The sequence below is a fragment of the Carcharhinus amblyrhynchos genome, chromosome 15 (assembly GCF_965287045.1).
Source record: "Carcharhinus amblyrhynchos chromosome 15, sCarAmb.v2.hapA, whole genome shotgun sequence".
Lineage (NCBI taxonomy): Eukaryota > Metazoa > Chordata > Chondrichthyes > Carcharhiniformes > Carcharhinidae > Carcharhinus > Carcharhinus amblyrhynchos.
In genome coordinates this window covers 51,494,366-51,516,194 of record NC_137338.1, presented here as the reverse complement: position 1 = coordinate 51,516,194, position 21,829 = coordinate 51,494,366, and the positions used below count along the sequence as shown (strand labels likewise).

General features: G+C 40.8%; 1 protein-coding gene across 10 annotated transcripts in view; it reads left to right on the top strand.

Annotated features, from left to right (window-relative positions):
- Positions 1-2,590, top strand: part of dmd (dystrophin) — a 1,714,977-nt gene extending 1,712,387 nt beyond the window's left edge. For all 10 annotated transcript variants that reach the window (XM_080203928.1, XM_080203931.1, XM_080203930.1 and 7 more), the window contains one exon: positions 1,027-2,590. In XM_080203928.1, the coding sequence (XP_080060054.1) occupies positions 1,027-1,124 (98 nt within the window). In that variant the 3' untranslated portion in view covers positions 1,125-2,590. The remainder of the gene's footprint in view (positions 1-1,026) is intronic.
- Positions 2,591-21,829: the final 19,239 nt, after the last annotated feature.

Here is a 21,829-nt window from a genome sequence, read left to right as displayed (position 1 = left end):
AGAAGACTATTTTTTTTGTTGACCTTTACTATCCACATTCACAGTGGCAAAATGCCAAATCTGTTTTAGCTACAGATACCCCACCCAGTCTTTTAGAAGGTTTTAATAGAGTATAGTAGAATACTATACACACCAATTTGTATACCAACAAGTAATCTGAGTTTTATTAGACATGGCTACTCCCTCAAGCATTTACTTGCCAGTGGGATTGCTAGACAGACATCAGAAATGAGAAATCCAGGGTACATTTCTTTTTCTAGCTCAGGGGAAAATAGGCCAAGTGTAGCATTGCCAGTGGCAACAAATTTACCAGTAGCACCTCTGATGGCACATCAACTGAAATTAGTTAACTTGGACAAGAGAATCGAAGCTGAGACCTCCTTGATTTGCCATCTTAGCACTACACATGGGAATGAATTGAGCAACTCATCCATTACAAAGCTTACAAAAATGCTATTTAATTGGTGGGAAAGGATTATATGTAGGAGGAAATTTTGCTCAGCTTTGATTTTTGATTAAAGCAAGTGTAGCCACAATAGGTCAACAAAAGAAAAAAAATCTACTTTTCAAAGTGCCTCTTGAGTTTAATGTGTTTTAACTAATTCCCTGATCAAAACAAAATTAAAAATCATGATGTTGTTTCTTGCCTTCTCAAGTGCAGATCACCTTACACCACTATTACATTTTTGATTATTCACCAATCATAGCGGGAGCTGTGAAAGCAAACTTCAGTCGTACCTTCCCCGTATACTCCAAAAATAAAAACCATTGGGTTAATTCAATTTTCATAGTAACTCCTTGGATTTACAACTTCACAGAAGACAGCATGATTTCTAAGGTGTTTACAACATTCACACTCATCTGCTTTCCTCCTGCTCAATGTGGTGCATATGGCAACCTGACCTGCTCATCTAGAGCCGCTGTGCCTATCTCTTGCTCTCTCGGTGTAATGTAAGAGGTTAACCGCCATCAGACCTGCCCAAAGTAAACCCTGATAATCCTCTCTGGTTTCTTTGCTCTCTGCAGGTAACAATGTAGGCAGTCTCTTCCATATGGTGGACGACCTGGGCCGAGCAATGGAAACCTTGGTGACGGTCATGACCGATGACGAGACAGCAGAGTAACCAGATGTGCTTTATCACAACATTGGCTTCAGATGTCAAGCATGGTTTTTATATGTTCATACAAAATATAAATGGATTGGACCGTACAGGTTTACAAGTTTAAAAAAAAGAAAACATCTATTTTTTTGTGAAAGGTAGTGGTAATATACGTAGATTTCAGTAGTTTCCTAAGTCTGTTATTGTTTTGTTAACAATGGCAGGTTTTACAGTTCTATGCAATTGTACAAAAAATAGAATGAAAACATATAAAATCTTGGTAGCTACATACCTTGCCATTTCTTTTTATGGAGCGTGTTTCGGATTGTTAAATTTGTAACAATTATGAAGATTGTTCACTAAAAGGGTGCTTTCTTACAAAATATACATAATTTTATTGTTTATAATCCCCCATCCCCAGAAGAAGACAATTTTGAAATTGTAATTGCATTTGTCTTTGCATCATTACAGCTCTAACCATATAAGCAAAAATGTTCATGATCAGTGTTGTTCTTTTTTTCTTCTTAATCAGTAAAATATTGTAGCACATAGCAGTACCAAAACTCTTTATCTGACATTCATTCCCAAAGCTCCTTTTTCTTTTAATGAAATGCCAGGAATGAATCGCTGCATCTCCCAGGAAATCACAATCACTTGAGCATAGCAATCACGCATTGGAGAGCTCTTATTTGTTAGACACTAGAGATTTTATCTACAAAAATCAATTATTAATTACCATGTTATTTCTACCTCATTTTTTGTTTTTGGATAATTTTTAACAGATTAAACACCGATGTAGTTGTCATTCAAAACAAAAATGCTTAAATTTAAAAGTTAGATGCATAAAATCTTCCAATATACGTCTCAAATTAAATCTCACAAATCGCCTCTCCATTAACAGACAGACGTTTTTGAGGGCATATGTGGCTGTTTGCAGTTACATTATCTTTCTAAGGCAACCTTGAACCAACTTTTTTTAAGACATCATCAGTTTTCTAATCCGTTTAAATAAGATACAAACTAAGGGTTAGTTTACTACAGATGTTGCTGCTAAACTAGGTATTTGCTTGCAGCAACTGTGTTCTCAGTTGTGATTTCATTAAATAGAATACTAGTTTTTTGGGGTGAGTCAGAAAAAAGCAGATGCAAAATATGAATTACTGTTACCTTAATAATATCACGAGAAACATTTGAGTTCACTTTGTATGACCTGAATGTATTTGACAATGGAAGTAATCAGTATAACTTGGTGCATAAATATCACTATGGCATGTTAAGTCATTTTAACCAGTATTGTTTGTTATTCAAATATCATCATAATATATTGCATTATGCATTATGTTAACATCTTCAATACATATACTAATTGTTTTGTAAAGTATATTTTCCTGCATAATCACCACATACCAAGTTTTCACACAATATATGCCTTACTATTGTATTATATATTGCTTTACTGTGTATACAAATAAAGCACGCAGTTATATTAATTACATTGGCCCTTTATTCACATGTTGCAATGCAAAGCGTGCTATTTGGTTTAAATCGTAACTACTGTGAAGAAGACAACAGCAGCTGATAGTTATTGATTAGGTTATGGTTAATAGTGATACTTCATAAGGTGCTGATTTCTCCACTCATCAATTCTTCATAATTCAGCCATCGTATTTACCATTGGCTGTGATGAATCTTGAACTGTTGTCAGGAGGTTGTGGGCTGAAGTCCCATTCTAGCTGAGCACAAGAATTTAGACTGACACTGCAGTGTAGTACTGAGGGAGTGCTGAACTGTTGGAAATGCTGTTTTTTGAATGAACAGTTAAACCCAGGCATCATTTGCCTGCTCAGGTGCACATAGAAGATCCCAGGGCAGCATTTTGAAGAAGAGTTGGGGGTTAATCCTGGTATCTTGGCCAACATTTATGCCTCAGTCAACATTACAAAACCAGATTACCTGGTCATCACCACATTGCTGTTTGTGGTAGTTTGCTGCACGTAAATTGGCTACCACGTTCTCTACATTCATAACAATGACTGCACCTCAAAAGTACTTCATTATCTGTGCAGCTCTTTTGGGATGTCCTGAGGGTGTGAAAAGTATTTTTATACATGCAAGTTTTCTTTGCATCCCTAAGAAACAAGTAAATTATAAACATCTTGGAAGCCAGCAGCAGCTGTCTTTTTGTTTGCAATTGTTTTTTCAAAATTCTCATTGCGTGTATATACGTAAAAAAAATAAATTCCCAACCACCTTAAGAAGTAGCTGAGATTTGCAAAATGTTAACATCCATCCACATCAGCATTCAGCTCTGTTTACTAAACAGTTTGGTAGTCTAAATTCCAGTGTCATTTCAAAATTCCTCTCACTTCGAGCAGAGTATTATTCAATTCTACTGAGCAACATTACTTCAGTCACAGGACAAAAAAGGAAAATGCGATGACCGTATTTAAGCTAGTACCCTGCCTGCCTAGCTACTGAAGCAGTTGCCAGCCTCCCTTCAAAAGGTCTCTCTGCAATACAGTGGCCTAGCTGTGGAAATTAAGGATAGTTAAAGGAAATAGCATGGACACTGATTAAAACTGATATTGATTAGCGTGTGCTTGGCACAATAAACAGTTAAAAGAATACTGAGTTGTGAGCCTTCTGCAAGGTAGGACTCTGGGACTGGTTGGAATTAGCATGGAAGATATTGCATCACCTGCTTACAAATTTCCTCCAGCCTACATAAATCTCAGACCTTTACAATCTCTCATAATTTAGATAATATGCCTGTTTTGTATTCGTACTGCCAAAATGGACAACCTTACATTTTTTCACATTACACTCCATTTGCCAGATCTTTGCCCATTAACCAAACCTATCAATATCGTTTTGTAGCCTCCTTATATCCTGTTTTATGACATTTTTGCAGTTGAAACATGATAGATGGTGTGTTTTTCTAGAAGCTTTGAAATTCTCATTCTAGTTATAGATCAGAGAAATGAAGTTAGATTATTATACAATATAATCTCAGGAAACCCAGCACAGAATGATCATTTATTAGCCAATGCATTGGGAGAGCACAACCTCAGAGAAGAGTCTCTGGAGCATTCTACCCAGCTGAAGAACCATGCAATACACTGTAAGTCACATAGGCAGGGCGTTATTTACATTCCAACATTGTCTGGTTTAGGTTTTACATTAAAAATTTGTGGGTGTTCACATGGCGGGGTGTCTGCTATCCCAAGAACTATCTGTTTTTCTTATCTCTCCAGCTCCTTTTAGTCTATTCCCTTGTGCTTGTTTCTACCTGGCTTACACTGCTAACTGTTTACTAATTCAGGCCATCTAGTTATTACAGAAGCCTTGAGGCATATTAGCTTGCTGTTCACCCACATAAGCAGTCTGTGTTTATATCAACATGTTCTTTCCCTTTATTGTGGAATTTTACTTAAACTTTGTAAGTTTTACATAGATTCCCTGCTCCCTCATGATGAGACATTTTACATTAGAACATTAGAACATTACAGCACAGAACAGGCCCTTCGGCCCACGATGTTGCGCCAACCAGTTTTTAAAAAAAAAACACTGACCCACAAATCTAAACCAATCCCTTTCCATCCATAAACCTATCCATAGATCTCTCAAACGCTCCCAAACTAGGCGCATTTACAACCGCAGCAGGCAGGGCATTCCAATCCCTCACCACCCTCTGGGTAAAGAACCTACCCCTGACATCCGTCCTATAACTACCACCCCTTAATTTAAAGCCATGCCCCCTCGTGCTAGCATTCTCCATCCGAGGAAAAAGGCTATCACTATCCACCCTATCTAAACCTCTAATCATCTTATATGTTACCACCATAATGATCCCTTAATGACCCATTCTTGCTATTTGTCCTATGAAATTATTGTAATAAATCATATTCAATATTTCCCTCTAATGCTCATCTTTAGTATTTGCATGATAACAAAGGTTTTGACTAGCAAAGCATGGATCTAGAGATAGGACCTTTCTGCATTTTGGCAATCCTTCAGTGAATATTTGGCAAAATAAAAGCTCAGTATTTGCCAGTCTATTTTGTAAACTTAGATATGGCAACAATTAATCATTTTTGTTGCAAAGTGTTTTCTCTACTTTTGCTAGGGCATCTGCAAACCAGATTCAACTAAAGAAATGAACTTCGTTGACTGATAATGGATCCACAGAAAGTTATAAGTGGTGGCGATTAAGTCATACAGCTTGATTTGTGTTAATACATTTAACTAGGCAAACTTTTAATTTGTATCTATCAGCTATTGTGTTTCAAACCATGTGGTACTTTGAATCATTAGTTTTTAGCTGAACTAGAATTTAATTATGGAACTGTTTAATTATTTAATTCAAGCGTATTAAAAACATGAACTACAGAAAACTACATACTTTCGAATGAGGGATGATATGTAGAGGTATAACTACTTTTGTTAATTTTATATTAGTAACCCAGACTGGAGTACAGGGCACAATTTAAAAATCTGAAGATGATGCAAGATTTGGAAGTAAGGTGAACTGAGGAGAATCGTGATAGAATTCAAGAGGATACAGACAAGCTCGTGGAATAGGCAGGCATGGCCGATTAAGTTTAATGCAGAGAAGTGCAAAGCGATACAGCTTGCTCAGAAGAATGGGGAAAGGTGACAGAAAATAAAGGGCACAATTCTAAAGGAAATGCAGGAGCAGAGGGACTTGAGTGTATCTCTGCATAAATCATTGAGTGTGGCAGAGCGGCTTGAGAACGCAGTTAATAAATTATACTGAATACTGCACTTTATGAATAGGGGCAACAGAGTATAAAAGCAAGTAAGTTATAAACCTTCATAAACATTCCTCAGCCTCTAGGGGGAAGAATGCGAATGTTTTTGAAAAGGTGCAGCAATGATTTGCGGGAATGATTCCAAGGATGTGAATGGATCAACAAAGTTGAGACTGTTCTCTCGGGAGAAAAGAACGTTGAGAGGAGATTTGTTAGACTTGTTCAAAATCATGAGCAGTTTGGATAACATAAAGGAGGAGAAATCATACCCATTAGCAAAAGGACAGGAAGCCCAAGGTGATTGACAAAAGAAGCAGAGGCAACATAAGGAAAAACCTCTTCATGCAACAAAAGGTTTAGATCTGGAATGTAGTGCCTAAGGTGGAGACAGATTCAGTTCTGGTTTTCAAATGGGAACTGGGTAATTATCTGAAGAGGAATAATTTTTCAAATCTACATGGAAAAGGTGGAGACGTGGGTCCAGCTGAGTTGCTGTTGCAGAGAACCAACAGAGACAAGGGGCTGAATGACCTTCCATGCTGTTACCATTCTATGATTTTATGGATTTTGGTACCCTGCCATCCAAATTACTAAATACTTCAAATTAAAAACATTACACCACGGATAATAATCAGGACAATGAGAGGGAAAGAGATTTGCATACATACTGAGTAAAATACATCCACAATGTTTGCTTCAGATTATTTATATCCGCCCAATAAGAATATATTGCTTTACAGATCAGCACAATTTAAGAAGTGACTAAATGTTCCCCTACCATCCCTCACCATATTACCCACTTACCTTGCCAATGTCCCCCGCTCCAATGCAACCCACCCCACCACCACCACGCCCCGGAACCTTAAAACTTGATCACAACAAGTAAGTTATTCCAAACCTTAAGTTTTGGAGAATCTATCTTGTGACCCACAAACATGAAATTGATATGTCAGCTCTGACCAAAGGTCATTGACCTGAGAACATTAATTCTGGCCTTTCCCTTAACAGAGAGACTGACACTGCCACTCACAGTAGCTTTGACTTATCGTAGATGCAATGCAGAAACAGCACCTAAGTTAAAGAATTAGTGATGACTTGCTTCGTGAAAATGAAGGGAAGTGTTTTCTAATATTTTGGCAGAATAATGCATGATGTACTCACCTGTGTTCCTTTGGGGGGGGGGGGGGGGGGGGCGGGGTGGTGTTCTGCTCACCAGGTGCACCACAGGGAAGACCTGCCATGCATGCTGACATGAATGGATAATTTAATGGGGATAATTATCAGGCGGTAAGACCTGATAATGCTAAGACCACAAGGAACTACAGAAGGTTGCTAATGTAACCCAATCTATCACACAAACCAGCCGCCCATCCGTTGACTCTGTTTACACATCCTGCTGCCTTGGCAAAGCAGCCAGCATAATTAAAGACCCCAGATGTTCTCTCTTCCACCTTCTTCCAGCAGGAAAAAGATACAAAAGTCTGAGGTCATGTACCAACTGACTGAAGAACAGCTTCTTCCTGCTGCTGTCAGACTTTTGAATGGCTTTACCTTGCAGTTAGTTGATCTTTCTCTACATCCTAGCTATGAGTGTAAACACTACCTTCTGCACTCTCTCGTTTCATTCTTTATGAATGGTATGCTTTGTCTGAAACAATACTTTTCACTGTGCGTTAATACATGTGACAATACTAAATCAAACCAAATCAAATCAAAATAATAATATTTAAAGACATTCAAACCGGGATTCAATGTTGAATGTTAGGATACCTGTGACATCATTGGCAGGAGGCAGGGATAATTGCAATGGGAAATCCCACTGGTGTAAATCCCCCGGAATATTCTGCTCCCTTTGCCAATCCTGCCCCACAAAACAGAAAATTCCACCTAAAGTGTCTTTTTGCCTGGTTGCATGATTAATTTTATTTACTAGAGTACAGCTGTTGAATAAACCACTGCCTAATGTCAAAAATGGTAAGCTGCTTCACAACTAACTTGCCACTGTTTAAATGATTAGCACGTGATCAAGAAATACATCGGCTGGAATGTTACCACTCTTCACTCCAGAGGGATTGTCCCATTCTGCTGCAATGAACAGAGATTTGGCAAGGTGCCAAGTTCTTTGAGTTCGCTGCAATGGGAGTGTGGCGTGAATGGCCAGTAAGATTGCACCCGTCTATTTTGGGACTATCACCCACTATACCTTAGATAACATTGATTTCTATTGGCAGATTGGTGCAGCTGACCCTTGCATTGCATGTTTCAGTTTACACTCACTATAATTGCTACATTTAGCTCCCCTGTTGAAAGCAAATGTAAGTTAACTGGAGTTAAATGAGTTTTTACTATTTTGTTGCTGTTGACTGGCGTGATATACAATCGGCATCCTGTCAATTGGAAACAGAGATTTTTGTCCCGAAGTTTGACATGCCATCTCATTTTGTAAGTATACTCTGCTTCAGTTATAAGATGGAAACTTCAATATCAAAACAGTGCATTTTCAAGGACAAAGTTGTTCCTCCCAGATTAAATTTGAACCATTAATAGGTTTCTCTGACCCAGTGCAGTCTCAATGAGCCAAACTGCCTTCGTCTGCACATATCCTGTGATTCACTGATTTATGCGGTGACATGTCATGCGAGCCATCTATTTCCTCCTTCAGTTATGGCCAAGGGTTTGTGTGTTATGATCCTTAGCCAAAGCATTAAAAAATGCTCCTAATATTAAACAGAGGATGGCAAGCTGCATCTCTTTCATATAGTAGGGACTTTCCCATTAAACCAGAGTAATGCTTGTATATAACTGCATTAACTCCGGCAATACAGAACATTACCTGACAATCCGGCAAACTGATTTCAAAAGCAATTAAAACAAAATAAGAAACACTTGGGGACAGTAGATTCCTCATCATGTACACAGGTGTGATTGAATGTTCTTTTTTCAGGTCGTTGTTTTGGATGAAATATAAGTCACCATAGTCATCATGACGGGGAGAGCTGACTGGTGGTGAGTTAACCTGAGGATCACCACACCTTAGGTGAGAGGCAAGGTTGAGAAGGTGGGGCTTTCATGAATAACCTCAGCCAGTATGGAGATTGAACCTGTGCTATTGGCATCACAAACCAGCCATCCAGTTAATTGAGCTCACGCTCTCAATCTGGCTCCCTGGGCCCTGCCACTTTCTCTCTACTGAGCCCCGATGCTCTGGCTGCCTCACGCTCTCAATCTGGCTCTCCTGTGCCCCACTGCTCTGGCACCTCATGCTCCCCTCTGACTCCCCTTTGTCCCATTGCTTTGGCTGCCTCATGCTCCCCTCTAGCTGCCGCGTGCTCCCCTCTGGCTCTGCTGTGCCCTGCCACTCTGGCTGCCACGTGCCCCCTCTGGCTTCGCTGGGCCGGTCGTGCTGACTGCCTCATGTCCCCTCTGGCTCCCCTAGTTCTGCCATTCCAGCTGCCTCATTCCCTCTCTGGCTCTGCTGGGATTGGCCACTCTAGCTGCCTCATGCCCCCTCTGGCTCCACTGGGCCCTGCCAGTCCGGCTGCCTCATGCCCCTTCTGGTTCCACTGGGCCCTGCCAGTCTAGCTGCCTCATGCCCCCTCTGGCTCCACTGGATTTTGCCATGCTGGCTGCCTGATACCCCCTCTAGCTCGTCTAGCTCTGCTACTTTGGCTGCCTCATGCCCCCTCTGGCTCCCCTAGTTCTGCCACTCCAGTTGCCTCATTCCCCCTTTGGCTCTGCTGGGCCCTGTCACTCTGGCTGCCTCTGGCTCCCCTAGGCTCTGCCACTCTAGCTGCGTCACACCCCCGCTGGCTCTGCTGGGCCCTGCCACCCTGGCTGCCTCACTCTCCAGGCCCTGGCTTTACCTTCAAAATGTATCTTCCCACTATTTGCTGCTTGTCCAATCATAGACTGGTTCCTCTCTGCATTTGCTTTTGATAGGCTCAATATAAGCCTATTAACAACAAATGTAGGGAGGAATCAGCCTGTGATTGAACAAGCGACTTTACAGCATTTATCAAACATTAGTGAGTTGAATGTCCAACAAGTTTGGTGGGCTGCGTTGAGCCAGATAATCCTGCTTTAAATAAGCTGGAGTGGTGTTTCAGCGCACTCCAGGAACACTACACCCCTGTTGGCGACATGTGATCTGTTGCAGCAGAGTATAATGGGGTTTTATGTTTGATTCTGGGTACTTTTTAACCAACAATTTGGATAGGTAAAGACAAGTTCGAGTTCAGAAGGGACATAAAGTCCATTTAAAGGAATGATTAGTGATGCTGAACCTAAGGAAAACATCTTGTAAAAGCTCAGAAATGTAACAGATGTGTCAGGGGTATTTTATACTGGCTCAGAATGAAATGTTGAGATGTCAAAACATGTCAAATTGCAATAACATTTCCAGTAAAGGCTGCAAGTCATTGAGGATGAATTGTTAAATTGGTGGATGGTTTAACCAATAGATTTTATATTGCTGTCCTCTTGTGAAATAATGAGAATCTGGGCATCAATCAAGACTGCAAGTTGGGCAATCCTATAAAAAATAGTGGGACAAAAATAAGCCATTCAATCTGCATTGTGGTATGGGTTGAAATAGCAAGAGATAATTTGGGTGGCACAGTCATTAGCACTGCTGTCTCACAGCACCAGGGACCCAGTTTCAATTCGTGCCTCAGGTAACTGTCTGTGTGGAGTTTGTATGTTCTCCCAGTGTCTGACTGGGTTTCCTCGGGTTCCCCGGTTTCCTCCCACAGTCCAAAAATGTGTGTGTTAGGTTGATTGGCCATGCTAAATTGACCCTAGTGTCGGGGATTAAAGGGCAAATATATGGGGTTACGGGAATAGGGCCTGGGTGGGATTGTGGTCGGTGCAGACACGATGGGCTGAATGGCGTCCTTCTGAACTGTAGGGATTCTATGACTCAATCTCTATAACTGACAATAATACTAGCTTTTCAATCAAGATTCTCAGAAAAATATTCCTTTAGTTGGTCAGGTTATGATCAACCAGCAAAGTTCTTTGAGTGATTGATTTAACCTCTCACTGCTTGAAACATTGGTGGAGTAAACAAATGTCACAAGCAATAAACTGAAAGAAGCAGCATGTCATAAGGCCAGAAGCTGCACTCAGTAAATATTGAGACCAGCATTACAGTGCACAGCACAAATGCGTTGGATACAGGTGACAGAGATGATCAGTGGCTGAGGCATGCTATGCACCCTGGGCACAACGTAACCTCACACACAAGCATCTAACCGCACACAGTGTGCTAACCTTCTACGTTTGTTGCAGCACAAGCCTTTTTGGGGGCCGGCACAATCATAAACAAGGGTGAAAGTCAGCGTGGACCAGCTGCTACCCAAATCCTGTAGCTGGTGCTTTTAAAACTGAAGTATTTGAATGCATCAGTACACTAAAGATGGGAAATTGTGTAAGAGGAACGTGATCAGTAAACTCGGCCAAATGGGGAACAGAGTGCCAGCAGGAAGGGAGGGAGACCAGCCAGGAGAGTTTTGTGGTGATTGGTTCTAAAGATGGTGAAAGCTTGGTAAAGATTTCAACAATTGCAGAGTTAAGCTAGGAGTGAAGGTGGTGGAGATGTTGTGGTTTTCAAACTTAAGATTTGTATGACCCTGTTCAGTTTAAAAAAATGGATTTTATTACACTTCCTTTTGAAGGCTGCTGCAGAACCACAGAACAAGAATACCAGAAAAACTTTTTGCACAGAGTATATTGTTCCCTATTCCCAACATAACTGTCACAGTGCATCAAGACACCTGTTAATCTACATCTTACCCACCTTATTAATGTGTGTTTAGTGGGCTGCAGCTTTATGACCATGCTTGGCCAATGTTCTCTTCGGATACATGTGTTTTTTCCAAGGGAAGGAAAGAGCTGACTTGCAGTGTTGATTGATACCCAGATTCTCATTACTTCATAAGAATGCAGCAATGAGTTGTGGACAGCAATATAAAATCTATTAGTTAAACCATTCACCAATTTAACAATTCATCCACAATGGCTTGCAGCCTTTACTGAAAATGTTGTTGCAATTTGACGTTTTGACATCTCAGTGATTTACAACGTATCAATGGCTCAATGGATAGAGATGGAGGAATGCCTCCTAGCTTTTGGTCAGTTGACGATCCTGAACTGTAACTACAGGTATTGTCGTACTTGCTGCATGGACCTATATATATATATATAAAGATTTCCCTTTTGTTTGTAACAAAACAAACTTTATTGCATATAAAAGTCTCTTAAAACAAGCACTATTAACTTAAGTGTGATTTCCTAGTCTATGTGTTGTGCAGTCAGGTTTACTTGCTAATTCCTCCGTGCAAGCCTTCAGTGTGTCACCCATGAGAGAGCTCTGCTGAGGGGCAAAAAAATGGAAAGACGGTGACACAATGGAGGTGCAATCATTATTGGGGGAGCGGCTGGCACCAAAACTGTTAAATTTCAAAATAAAATGACCAGCTAGCTCATAGAAAATTATTTATTTTCTTGGACACTTTAAATAAGATTGCTTAAACAGCAAAGTTGGAACCATCAGTCTCCAGGTGACCCTCACATTATGGCAAGCTTCTGGCATGAAAATGCTCCAGCATTGCCTTTTCTTACGGATAAACCTAGAAGTCTCATTCAACCCTGACCACCAACTGTGCAGCCACATCTTCTGAGGTGCCAGCTGATGCCACAGTGAGGGGCCTTTGTGGTACTAGTAAAGTCATCTTGTACTGGGAAAATGACGCTGACAATAGATCCTTCTACAACATTTAATTGGTTTCCAAATCAGTAGATGCCTACATCAGATCTAATTCACCCTGGAAAAGGTAAGAATTCATTGGCAAACCAGCCTGACATGTTTTTTACTAAATTGCTTGCCCCGCCTCCAAACCTATCCCCATGAGAAAACTTCAGCCTTCTCCCCACCTCTAAACCTGCACACTCCCCCATATATTCCCTATTGTGCATGGAAGTTTTAATGTATCTTACATTTTCATAAAGATCAGATTCTACATTACACTACATTCCGCACTCTCTCATTTCCTTCTCTATGAACAGTATGCTTTGTCCGTATAGCGCACAAGAAACTATACTTTTCACTGTATGTTAGTACATGTGACAATAATAAATCAAACTAAAATCAAACCAAAAATCAATCAAATCAAATCAGATTGGTCCTTTGATCAAGAGATCCACTTGCCTTGTGCTATTTCATTGGAACAGCAGGTGTAAAATTGATATTGTTGTGACTCTTTTTAAAGCAGAGAAAAGCAATAGCAAATTTAAGGGGGAGGGGGTTCTTTCGGGTCAAACCAAGTAAACAAACTCAAATTACATTAGGACAAACAAATTTAAGGGGTGAGCAATTCATGCTCCAAAAGCTGTGCCTTAATGTGGATCTGCCAGCCAGACCTGCAAGCCAGACCTTCCTCATTTGTTTTTCTTGATTGCTGTCCCTGCCTGCACACCTTCCCCTCCTCTGCCCCCAACTCCCCCTCCAACACTAACCCTTTCTGACTTTGTATTTGCTTCAAATCTGTTAGCGCTCTAACTTTGATGAAAAATCATTGATCGAGAACATTGACCTGAATTTTTAATCTCTTGACTAGCTGGGAGCAGCAGGTCAAGATTGGTTGAAGGCCAATCAGAAGTAAGGACGAGGTTCTGATTCCAGGACCTAGTGAGATAGTTGGTGTGTGGGGAAGGGAAGAGGGTGATGGCCAGAGCCTTGAAGGAAGTGAAAGAGCATTCCAACTATATGGTTACATGGTAGGCCTGGCAATGGGAGGCTGGGTTACTGAAGGGGAGGATCAGAGGCCTGATGGGTTGGTGGAGGGTTTGCTGGGAAACCAGGCTGACAGCAGTTAAAACCAAAAGGTAGAATGATAGTTAGGCTCACAACCTTATTATCATATGTAAAGTTCCAAACCATGTCCTTGGATTGGTTGTTAGCCCTCTTTCCGGTTGCAAATTGGAGAGAGTTTCAAATTGGGAAACAGATTTCAGATTTTAATCTCCCTTCACCCCACCCCTGTCATATAAGGCCTGGCACATGTAGGGTTAATGTTGGACTGAATGAAGTAGCATTACATGATGATGTAAGAGAGCAGATGACCTGCACCCAGGGTCAGTTGAGTTTTGGACAGCGACATGTGTACCAGCAAGCATGAGGACAGCTCCTAGATAATATCCTTTACTGTATAGTTGTAAATAATTCTAAGCATTAATAAGGGCTTCCGTTAGTCTATGACTATGTAGTCTATGACTATGTAGTCTTCTTAAGACCTATCGAGCTATAGCCAATATCCTACAACACCTCTCTACTTGATCTCAGTCTACCTACCATTTTAGGTTAAAATACCCCACTCCCATTAATTCAGCTTTTCTCCATTGGAATGCCTACCATTTTGTGTTTTAATTTCAAATTTTCAACACCTACAGTTGTGTTGGAGCCAGAATGTTGAATGAATTCCACTATATAATCTAGATTCACAATCTAATAAGAAAATGCAGTACTGTCAAAGATACCACATTTCAGTTGAGACATTTGATTGATTATTCTGTTTCACACGTGTTTTACTGTGGATTTCCAAATAATTTGACCCAAGAAATGTTCATGTAAACCCCTCTCTAGACCATCATTAGACATAATTTTGAACAAATCCTATTTGACTTAGGACTTTAACTGTTTCTCTCTTGAGTCAGACCTGTTGAGCATTTCCAACATTTTATTGCTGTATTTTATCATCAGGCATGTCTCATTTTCAACAACCATAAAAGAAAGTGTAACATATTGGGTGGAGTTTTATGGCCCCATTGTGGTGGGGGTGGGCCCAGAATATATGGCAAACCATTCACAAACCTTTTGTTTTTGGTGGGGCCAGAAGATCCTGCCAGGAGGAAGGACTGTAAAATTCCACCCATTGTGTTAAAATTAGAAACAGATAGGATCTTAAATTATTGTCATAATTTAAACATAGTCATAGACTACATAGTCATAGACTAACTGAAGCCTTTATTAATGCTTAGAATTATTTACAACTATACAGTAAAGGATATTATCTAGGAGCTGTCCTCATGCTTGCTGGTACACATGTCGCTGTCCAAAACTCAACTGACCCTGGGTGCAGGTCATCTGCTCTCTTACATCATCATGTAATGCCACTTCATTCAGTCCAACGTTAACCCTACATGTGCCAGGCCTTATATGACAGGGGTGGGGTGAAGGGAGATTAAAATCTGAAATCTGTTTCCCAATTTGAAACTCTCTCCAATTTGCAACCGGAAAGAGGGCTAACAACCAATCCAAGGACATGGTTTGGAACTTTACATATGATAATAAGGTTGTGAGCCTAACTATCATTCTACCTTTTGGTTTTAGAAAGGACAGTAGGACTAGGGGGCATAGCCTCAAGATAAAGGGGGGGCGGTTTAGATCGGAGTTGAGGAGGAACTTCTTCACTCAAAGGGTGGTGAATCTCTGGAATTCTCTGCCCGTTGAAGTGGTGGAGGCTACCTCGCTCAATATTTTTAAGACGCGGGTTGATGGGTTTTTGATAAGAGAGGGGATTAAGGGTTATGGGGAGAGGGCGGGAATGTGGAACTGAGCCACGACAGATCAGCCATGATGTTATTGAATGGCGGGGCAGGCTCGAAGGGCTAGATGGCCTACTCCTGCTCCTATTTCTTATGTTCTTATGTTCTTATTGCCATTTTAAATGACATTACAATCCTAGCCAATGTTACCACTGGGTTTTCAGGTCTTGGTGAAGAACCCTGTCTCGATATATTGCAACTTTTATTTTTTTGTTCAAAGATTTTAATGAACAGAGTTGCTGGCCTGATGATTATCTTTAAACAAATAAAAAATAATTATTGAACAGAAAAGATGAACTATAGTATATTGCTCCTTCACTCCACCTGTGATCAGACACACCATACTCTAAATCCAAGTAGCAGATGCCACCAAATATTACTTCTGCGTATTTCTCATTAAATCCCCCCAGGTGCTTATAACATGTGACCCAGATGATCTCATTGAACTCTGCTCTCAAAAAAGCATGCCTCAGAATCTTCTCCCAAACAAAGATTTCTCTCAGATACCTTCACCAAGGATCCACCTCTAGGATTTCAAAATCTCTTTTGAGTATTCCTCTCCCTTGGATTGCTACATGCATTCAAACTTTTATAAGATCTCTCAGGTAGTCAGCCATGCCAATAGAACACTACTGCTTCACAGGCTATATTAAGATGTAACCAACTTTTGACTTCTCTCCAATGTCTGTGTTCTTATGTGGCTGCTTAGGTGTTGGTTCTAATTTACAATTAACTCACAAGTTCTTTCTGTCCTAGGGTGGTCTCTGGTTGCTAAGTAACAACCTAGTTTTCCTTTAAACTCTGTTTCTTTGACATTGTATATCTTGCATACATCTAAACCAACTTGGAGTCATTAATCCTTTCAAATATAGAAACATAAAATTAAACTTATTTAAGACTACACCCTTTTCTAAAATCCATAAATACAAATATAAGTTATTTAAAATTACTTCTGTTTCCTGAGAATAATAACCAAATATCAGGAAGTTGCTCAAAAATTGCAAACAAGTTTTCAATGTTGACTAAAATAGTAATCATCTAGCATTGAAAATACTGTGAAATAACTAGAAATTATTAGTATGTGAGAGATTATGGCCCAGAACTGGCTGAAAAAACCAACAGTGTATGGAAGATACATGTTGTTCCCAATATACAAACTGATCAGCAGTGTGTAACTAAGAAAGTATACCTGATGAAATATGAATGATCAGAAATAACTGACTAACTTTCTCCACCATCAGCTTCACAAGAAGCAGCATCTCACTACTTATTTCCTCATAATTTTTATAAAATTCTTGCATTTTTTATTCATTTGTGGGACACGGACATCGCTAGCAAACTTTATTGCTCATCCATATTGAGAAGGTGGTGGTGAGCTGCCTTCTTGAAATGCTGATACGACTGAATGGATTGATAAGCCATTTCAGAGAGCAGTTGAGAGTCAACCACATTGCTGTGGCTCTGGCGTCACATGTTGGCCCAAACAGGTAAGGATGGCAGATTTCCTTCCCTAAAGGACATTAATGAACCAGGTGGGTTTTCTTGACAATGGTTTCATGGTCATTAGTAGATTCTTAATTCCAGATTCTTTTTATTGAATTCAAATTCCATCATCTACCGTGGCAAGATTCGAACCAGGTTCCCCAGAACATTAGCTGAGTTTCTGGATTAATAGTCTAGTGATAATACCACGCAGCCATTGCTTTGCACTTCAATTACCCATTAAACTTGCCAGAGAAACTTAAGTTTAGTAATCATAGAATCATAGAGCCCTACAGTGCAGAAAGAGGCCCTTCAGCCCATCGAGTCTGCACCGAACACAATCCCACCCAGGCCCAACCCCCATATCCTTACATATTATACCCACTGATCCCTCTAACCTATACATCCCTGGATACTAAGGGGCAATTTCTTAGCATTACCAATCAACCTAACCCGCACATCTTTGGGCTGTGGCAGGAAACCGGAGTACCTGGAGGAAACCCACGCAGACACGAGGAAAATGTGCAAACTCCACACAGACTGTGACCCGAGCCGGGAATTGAACGCAGGACCCTGGAGCTGTGAAGCAGCAGTACTAACCACTGTGCTACTGTACCACCTAATTAATAGCATAATATCCATTTAACAATATGATCATTTTTAATTGCTACGAATTAATCTCACTGATCCAGAAAGTGAACAATTAAACATATGGGGGGGTGGGGGGGCGCTGTGAGTGTGTGTGTGTGTGTGTGTGTGTGTGTGTGTGTGTGTGTGTGTGTGTGTGTGTGTGTGTGTGTGTGTGTGTGTGTGTGTGTGTGTGTGTGTGTGTAGGTGGGCGGGGGGAGGGAGGGAGGGTTCCATTCCCATTTTCATCGAGCAGGATCAGCAATGGGAGTGGAAAATCTCATAAGATGCCCAAATGATGTTTGACACTGACATAGTGTAACATGACTGTCTCTGAATCATCCGCACCCCCATAAGAATGTCCATTCATGTTGGTGTGAGGGATGACTAGTGTGAATTAGAACTGATGTTCCAAGGCATGCAACCTTTGGGCAGACCTCCCAGAGGAGCCCAGATGAGTGCATCATTTAGTGGGCAGAGGATCACGCCCAAGCACATGCTGCGGAGGGTGGGGATTCCACACGAATCTTTGTGCACTGGGGGTCCTTTAAAAGTGGCGCCCCAATCTTCAAAATACTAAGTTTCTGGCAGGTCAGGCCCGATCAGAGTCTACCCTGCCAATGTGATGTTGTGGGACCTGCCCCTTGAGATTTTTTAGTAACACACCTTGAACGGCTTCAACACTGCTTTCTGGCTCACTATTGGCCTTTGCCATATTTGAGAAAATTCAGCAGTAGAGTCTCATTCCTTCACATAATGAATTATTGTTGAAGATTTGGCAGTACGGTAGCACAGTGATTAGCTCTGCTGCTTCACAGCTCTCGGGATCTGGATTCGATTCCTGGCTTGGGTCACTGTCTGTGCAGGGTTTGCACATTCTCCCCGTGTCTGCATGTGTTTCCTCCGGGTGTTCCAGTTTTCTCCCACAGTCCAAAGATGTGCCAGTTAGGTTGACTGGCCAAGCTAAGTTGCCGCTTAGTGTCCCAGGATGTGTTGGTTAAAGGGGTTAGTGGGTAAATATGTATGGATACAGGGATAGGGCCTGGGTGGGATTGTTGTCGGTGCAGACTCCATGGGACGAATGGCCTCTTCCTGAACTGTAGGGTTTCTATGGTTTCTATTTGAAGAAGATCAAATTTTACTTCTTTTTCCTTCTGAACTGTTCTTTTCTCTCTCTCAATCCAATATTCCTTTCCCTCCCTTTATTTCTTTCTCTGCATCAGATTTGAAATGAAACACTCCCACTCTAAAGCAGTCTCCTTCTCAGTCATTCCTTTGCTTATTTTCCAATCCTTAAATCTCACTGGCTAAGGAAATAGATTGTTTGCCCCATTGTTTACCCTAATATTACCAGCTCATCCCAATTTACACCAGACTTGTAGCCAAAAATGTTTAAATGAAGGGTGCAAGAGTGAGACCATTACAAAATGTCCTTTTCCATTAAATCCTGGGCCATAATTTACACACATTCTCACCATATCTATTCTGAGAGCAAAGTATAAAATAGCAGACGGAGAGGAATTTCAAACAATAATTATCCTCCAATTTTCAATGATAGAAGACAGCTGGAGTTCTCAGAGATATCTGATGCTTGGAGTTAGTAGTAAAATAAAATGATGACACTCATTGGTAATTGTAGATGGTATTATTTCCATAATTTGATTTTTTAAAATGTACCAATTGGAGCAATTGAAGTGACAACAGAATGTACTTTTGCTTTGATGAGCATTATTGCAAAATCCAAATTATTGCTTCTTCAGTTGGCGGGGACACATTATTTTGATATCCCAGATGTAGCTTTTGGTATTCTACCATTGTTGCAACAGCTGTGGCAGGGCTCTTTCGTTTTTAGTTTCAGCTGGTAACAGTAACAGTTGGAGCGAGCAACTCTGCGCAGTTTAAACACAATTTTGACAGTTCAGAAAAAACGAGTTGTGATCTCCAAGTCATCTGTCCTCGACTGCAAGCAGTGCGAAAACTGCTGAAGTTGTGGCTTTGCAAAGATACCTTAAACTTGTTCTCTATGTTGTTGTTGCTTGTAAAGTGGAAAAACTTCAACTGAATTTAATTTGAGTATATATGAAAGCGACATCAGACTGCTACAGTCTGTAAGTTGCACCACTTTGAGTTTAATGGAAAAAGATTTGGGCCCACCAGGAGTCTGGAGGGTTTCCTGTGTTGGCCGATTTGCACATCCAAAGGAGTAATGTTTGATCTAAATCTTTTGTAAAGCTGATGTAACCCACTCGGGATTAGATGGTTCTGGATGAACACTACACTAGCAAACCAAGGGAGCAATAGGTAAGGGGCGAGCTGCATTTGGTTCACTTACCTGATGCTCAACTAAATCCACTGCCTGTCTTGACAATATTTTCCAGCATTTTTGAAGAATAGCTACTCCAAGGGTAGCTAATGCATGGAGAGCCAAGCAAGGCAGCAGGGCATGGCATGCACAGCCTCAGAAAGCGATATCACAGTTTCACAGACACTGACCTGCTAACCGTCCTCGAGGATATCAATGGAGATGGACTGCTGGGTGTCCACGATAACAAACTGGCCAGTGTGTGTCATTTTTGTGATCTGACACCGTGTATCAACTCTCTCATCTAGCTGGCATGGATAGATGTTTACAGATCTCACTTGGAACCTCAAGGCAACACACTGGCTACTGTCCCTTGTCTTCCTTTACCACCTTGCGTGGCAGCCCACCCTTCAACTTTTAAAAACAACACATGTAGAAATAATGCTTCCAGACTAAGAGGCCTCTAACTTGCGATCTTGTAGTTTGGCATCATATGTCCTTGCATGCAGATCTCTAAGAACCTCTTCCTTGAGTGAAACTGCGAAGTACTCCTATAACTCTGACTTCAGCTTTCCTATGCCACTTGCTAACCATTCCTTTAACTCTTCAAGCTCAGACAGCTTCCAATTTTGCCTGCTTCAGTTAACCTTGGCAGGTGTACCTTATAATCCTGATACTTAAGTAGCTCAATTACAGTGCAAGCGTAAAAGCAGGAACTCCAGGCTGCAGTGCCATTGATGTCTATTAAAATATATTTAATGATGGCGCATTGAACTCAGCTAGTAAACCAAGAGAAAGGCCAAAGGAATTCCAGGGGATCAACTTTGGAGCAACCAGCAGAAAAATCTTTTGCAACTGACTTTGATTTGTCTTGATTATTTATGTGCCAGATAAACACCAAGGAAGTTCAATCAGAATATTTCTAAATTGGTTTAGTGTAGTTTTATATTAATAGCACAGACACTATTCATTTTTGTAACTTACAAATCTGAGGGAATGCTCTGGAAGCAAAGTCATACAAACTCAAATCAAAAACCAGAAGCCTATGCCTGTAGTTCAGCTATTATCAACAAGAAATTAGTGGAGCTAAATTGGTTGACACATAAACAGTCACAGGGATACTGGTGCACAATTAACCTGTGCTCATTGGATGCAATACAGGCAGCATGGCATTTTTGTGTTACCTGCTACTTACGATTGCCGTGTGCAGCCAGCACTTACCACACTGTTGATTGGCTGCACTACTGAAGCCCAGCTCCCTAGTCCCAGAGCTACTCAAAATCATCCTTACTATCTCTTCTACTGAAAGTCAGCAGCCTTCCAGCAGCCACATAGCAAAGAAATGCAAAAAGGCGATTAGTTTAAATGTGTATACAGTATTGCTTGATTTATTTATGAATTTGGTTTGAAATGTTCATCTTCCATTAGCTTTTATTTCAACATTGTGACGAAGAGGACAATATGATAACCAATCATAGAGGGATGGTACAGTTTGTGCACTGTTAGTGAATGGTAAGAAGTCTCACAACACCAGGTTAAAGTCCAACAGGTTTATTTGGTAGCATGAGCTTTTGGAGTGCTGCCCTTTCATCAGGTGAGTGGAGAGTTGTGTTCACAAACAGGGCAAGACTCAATTACAAGATAATGGTTGGAACGTGAGTCTTAACAGGTAATCAAGTCTTTACAGGCACAGACAATGTGAGTGAAGAGAGGGCCAAGCACAGGTTAAGGAGGTGTGTATTGTCTCAAGCCAGGACAGTTAGTGAGATTTTGCAAGCTCAGGCAAGTTGTGGGAATTACAGATAGTGTGACATGAACCCAAGATCCCGGTTGAGGCTGTCCTCATGTGTGTGGAACTTGGCTATCAGTTTTCACTTGGTGATTCTGCGTTGTTGTGTTTCTTGAAGGCTGCCTTGGAGAACTGTTACCAGAAGATCAGAGGC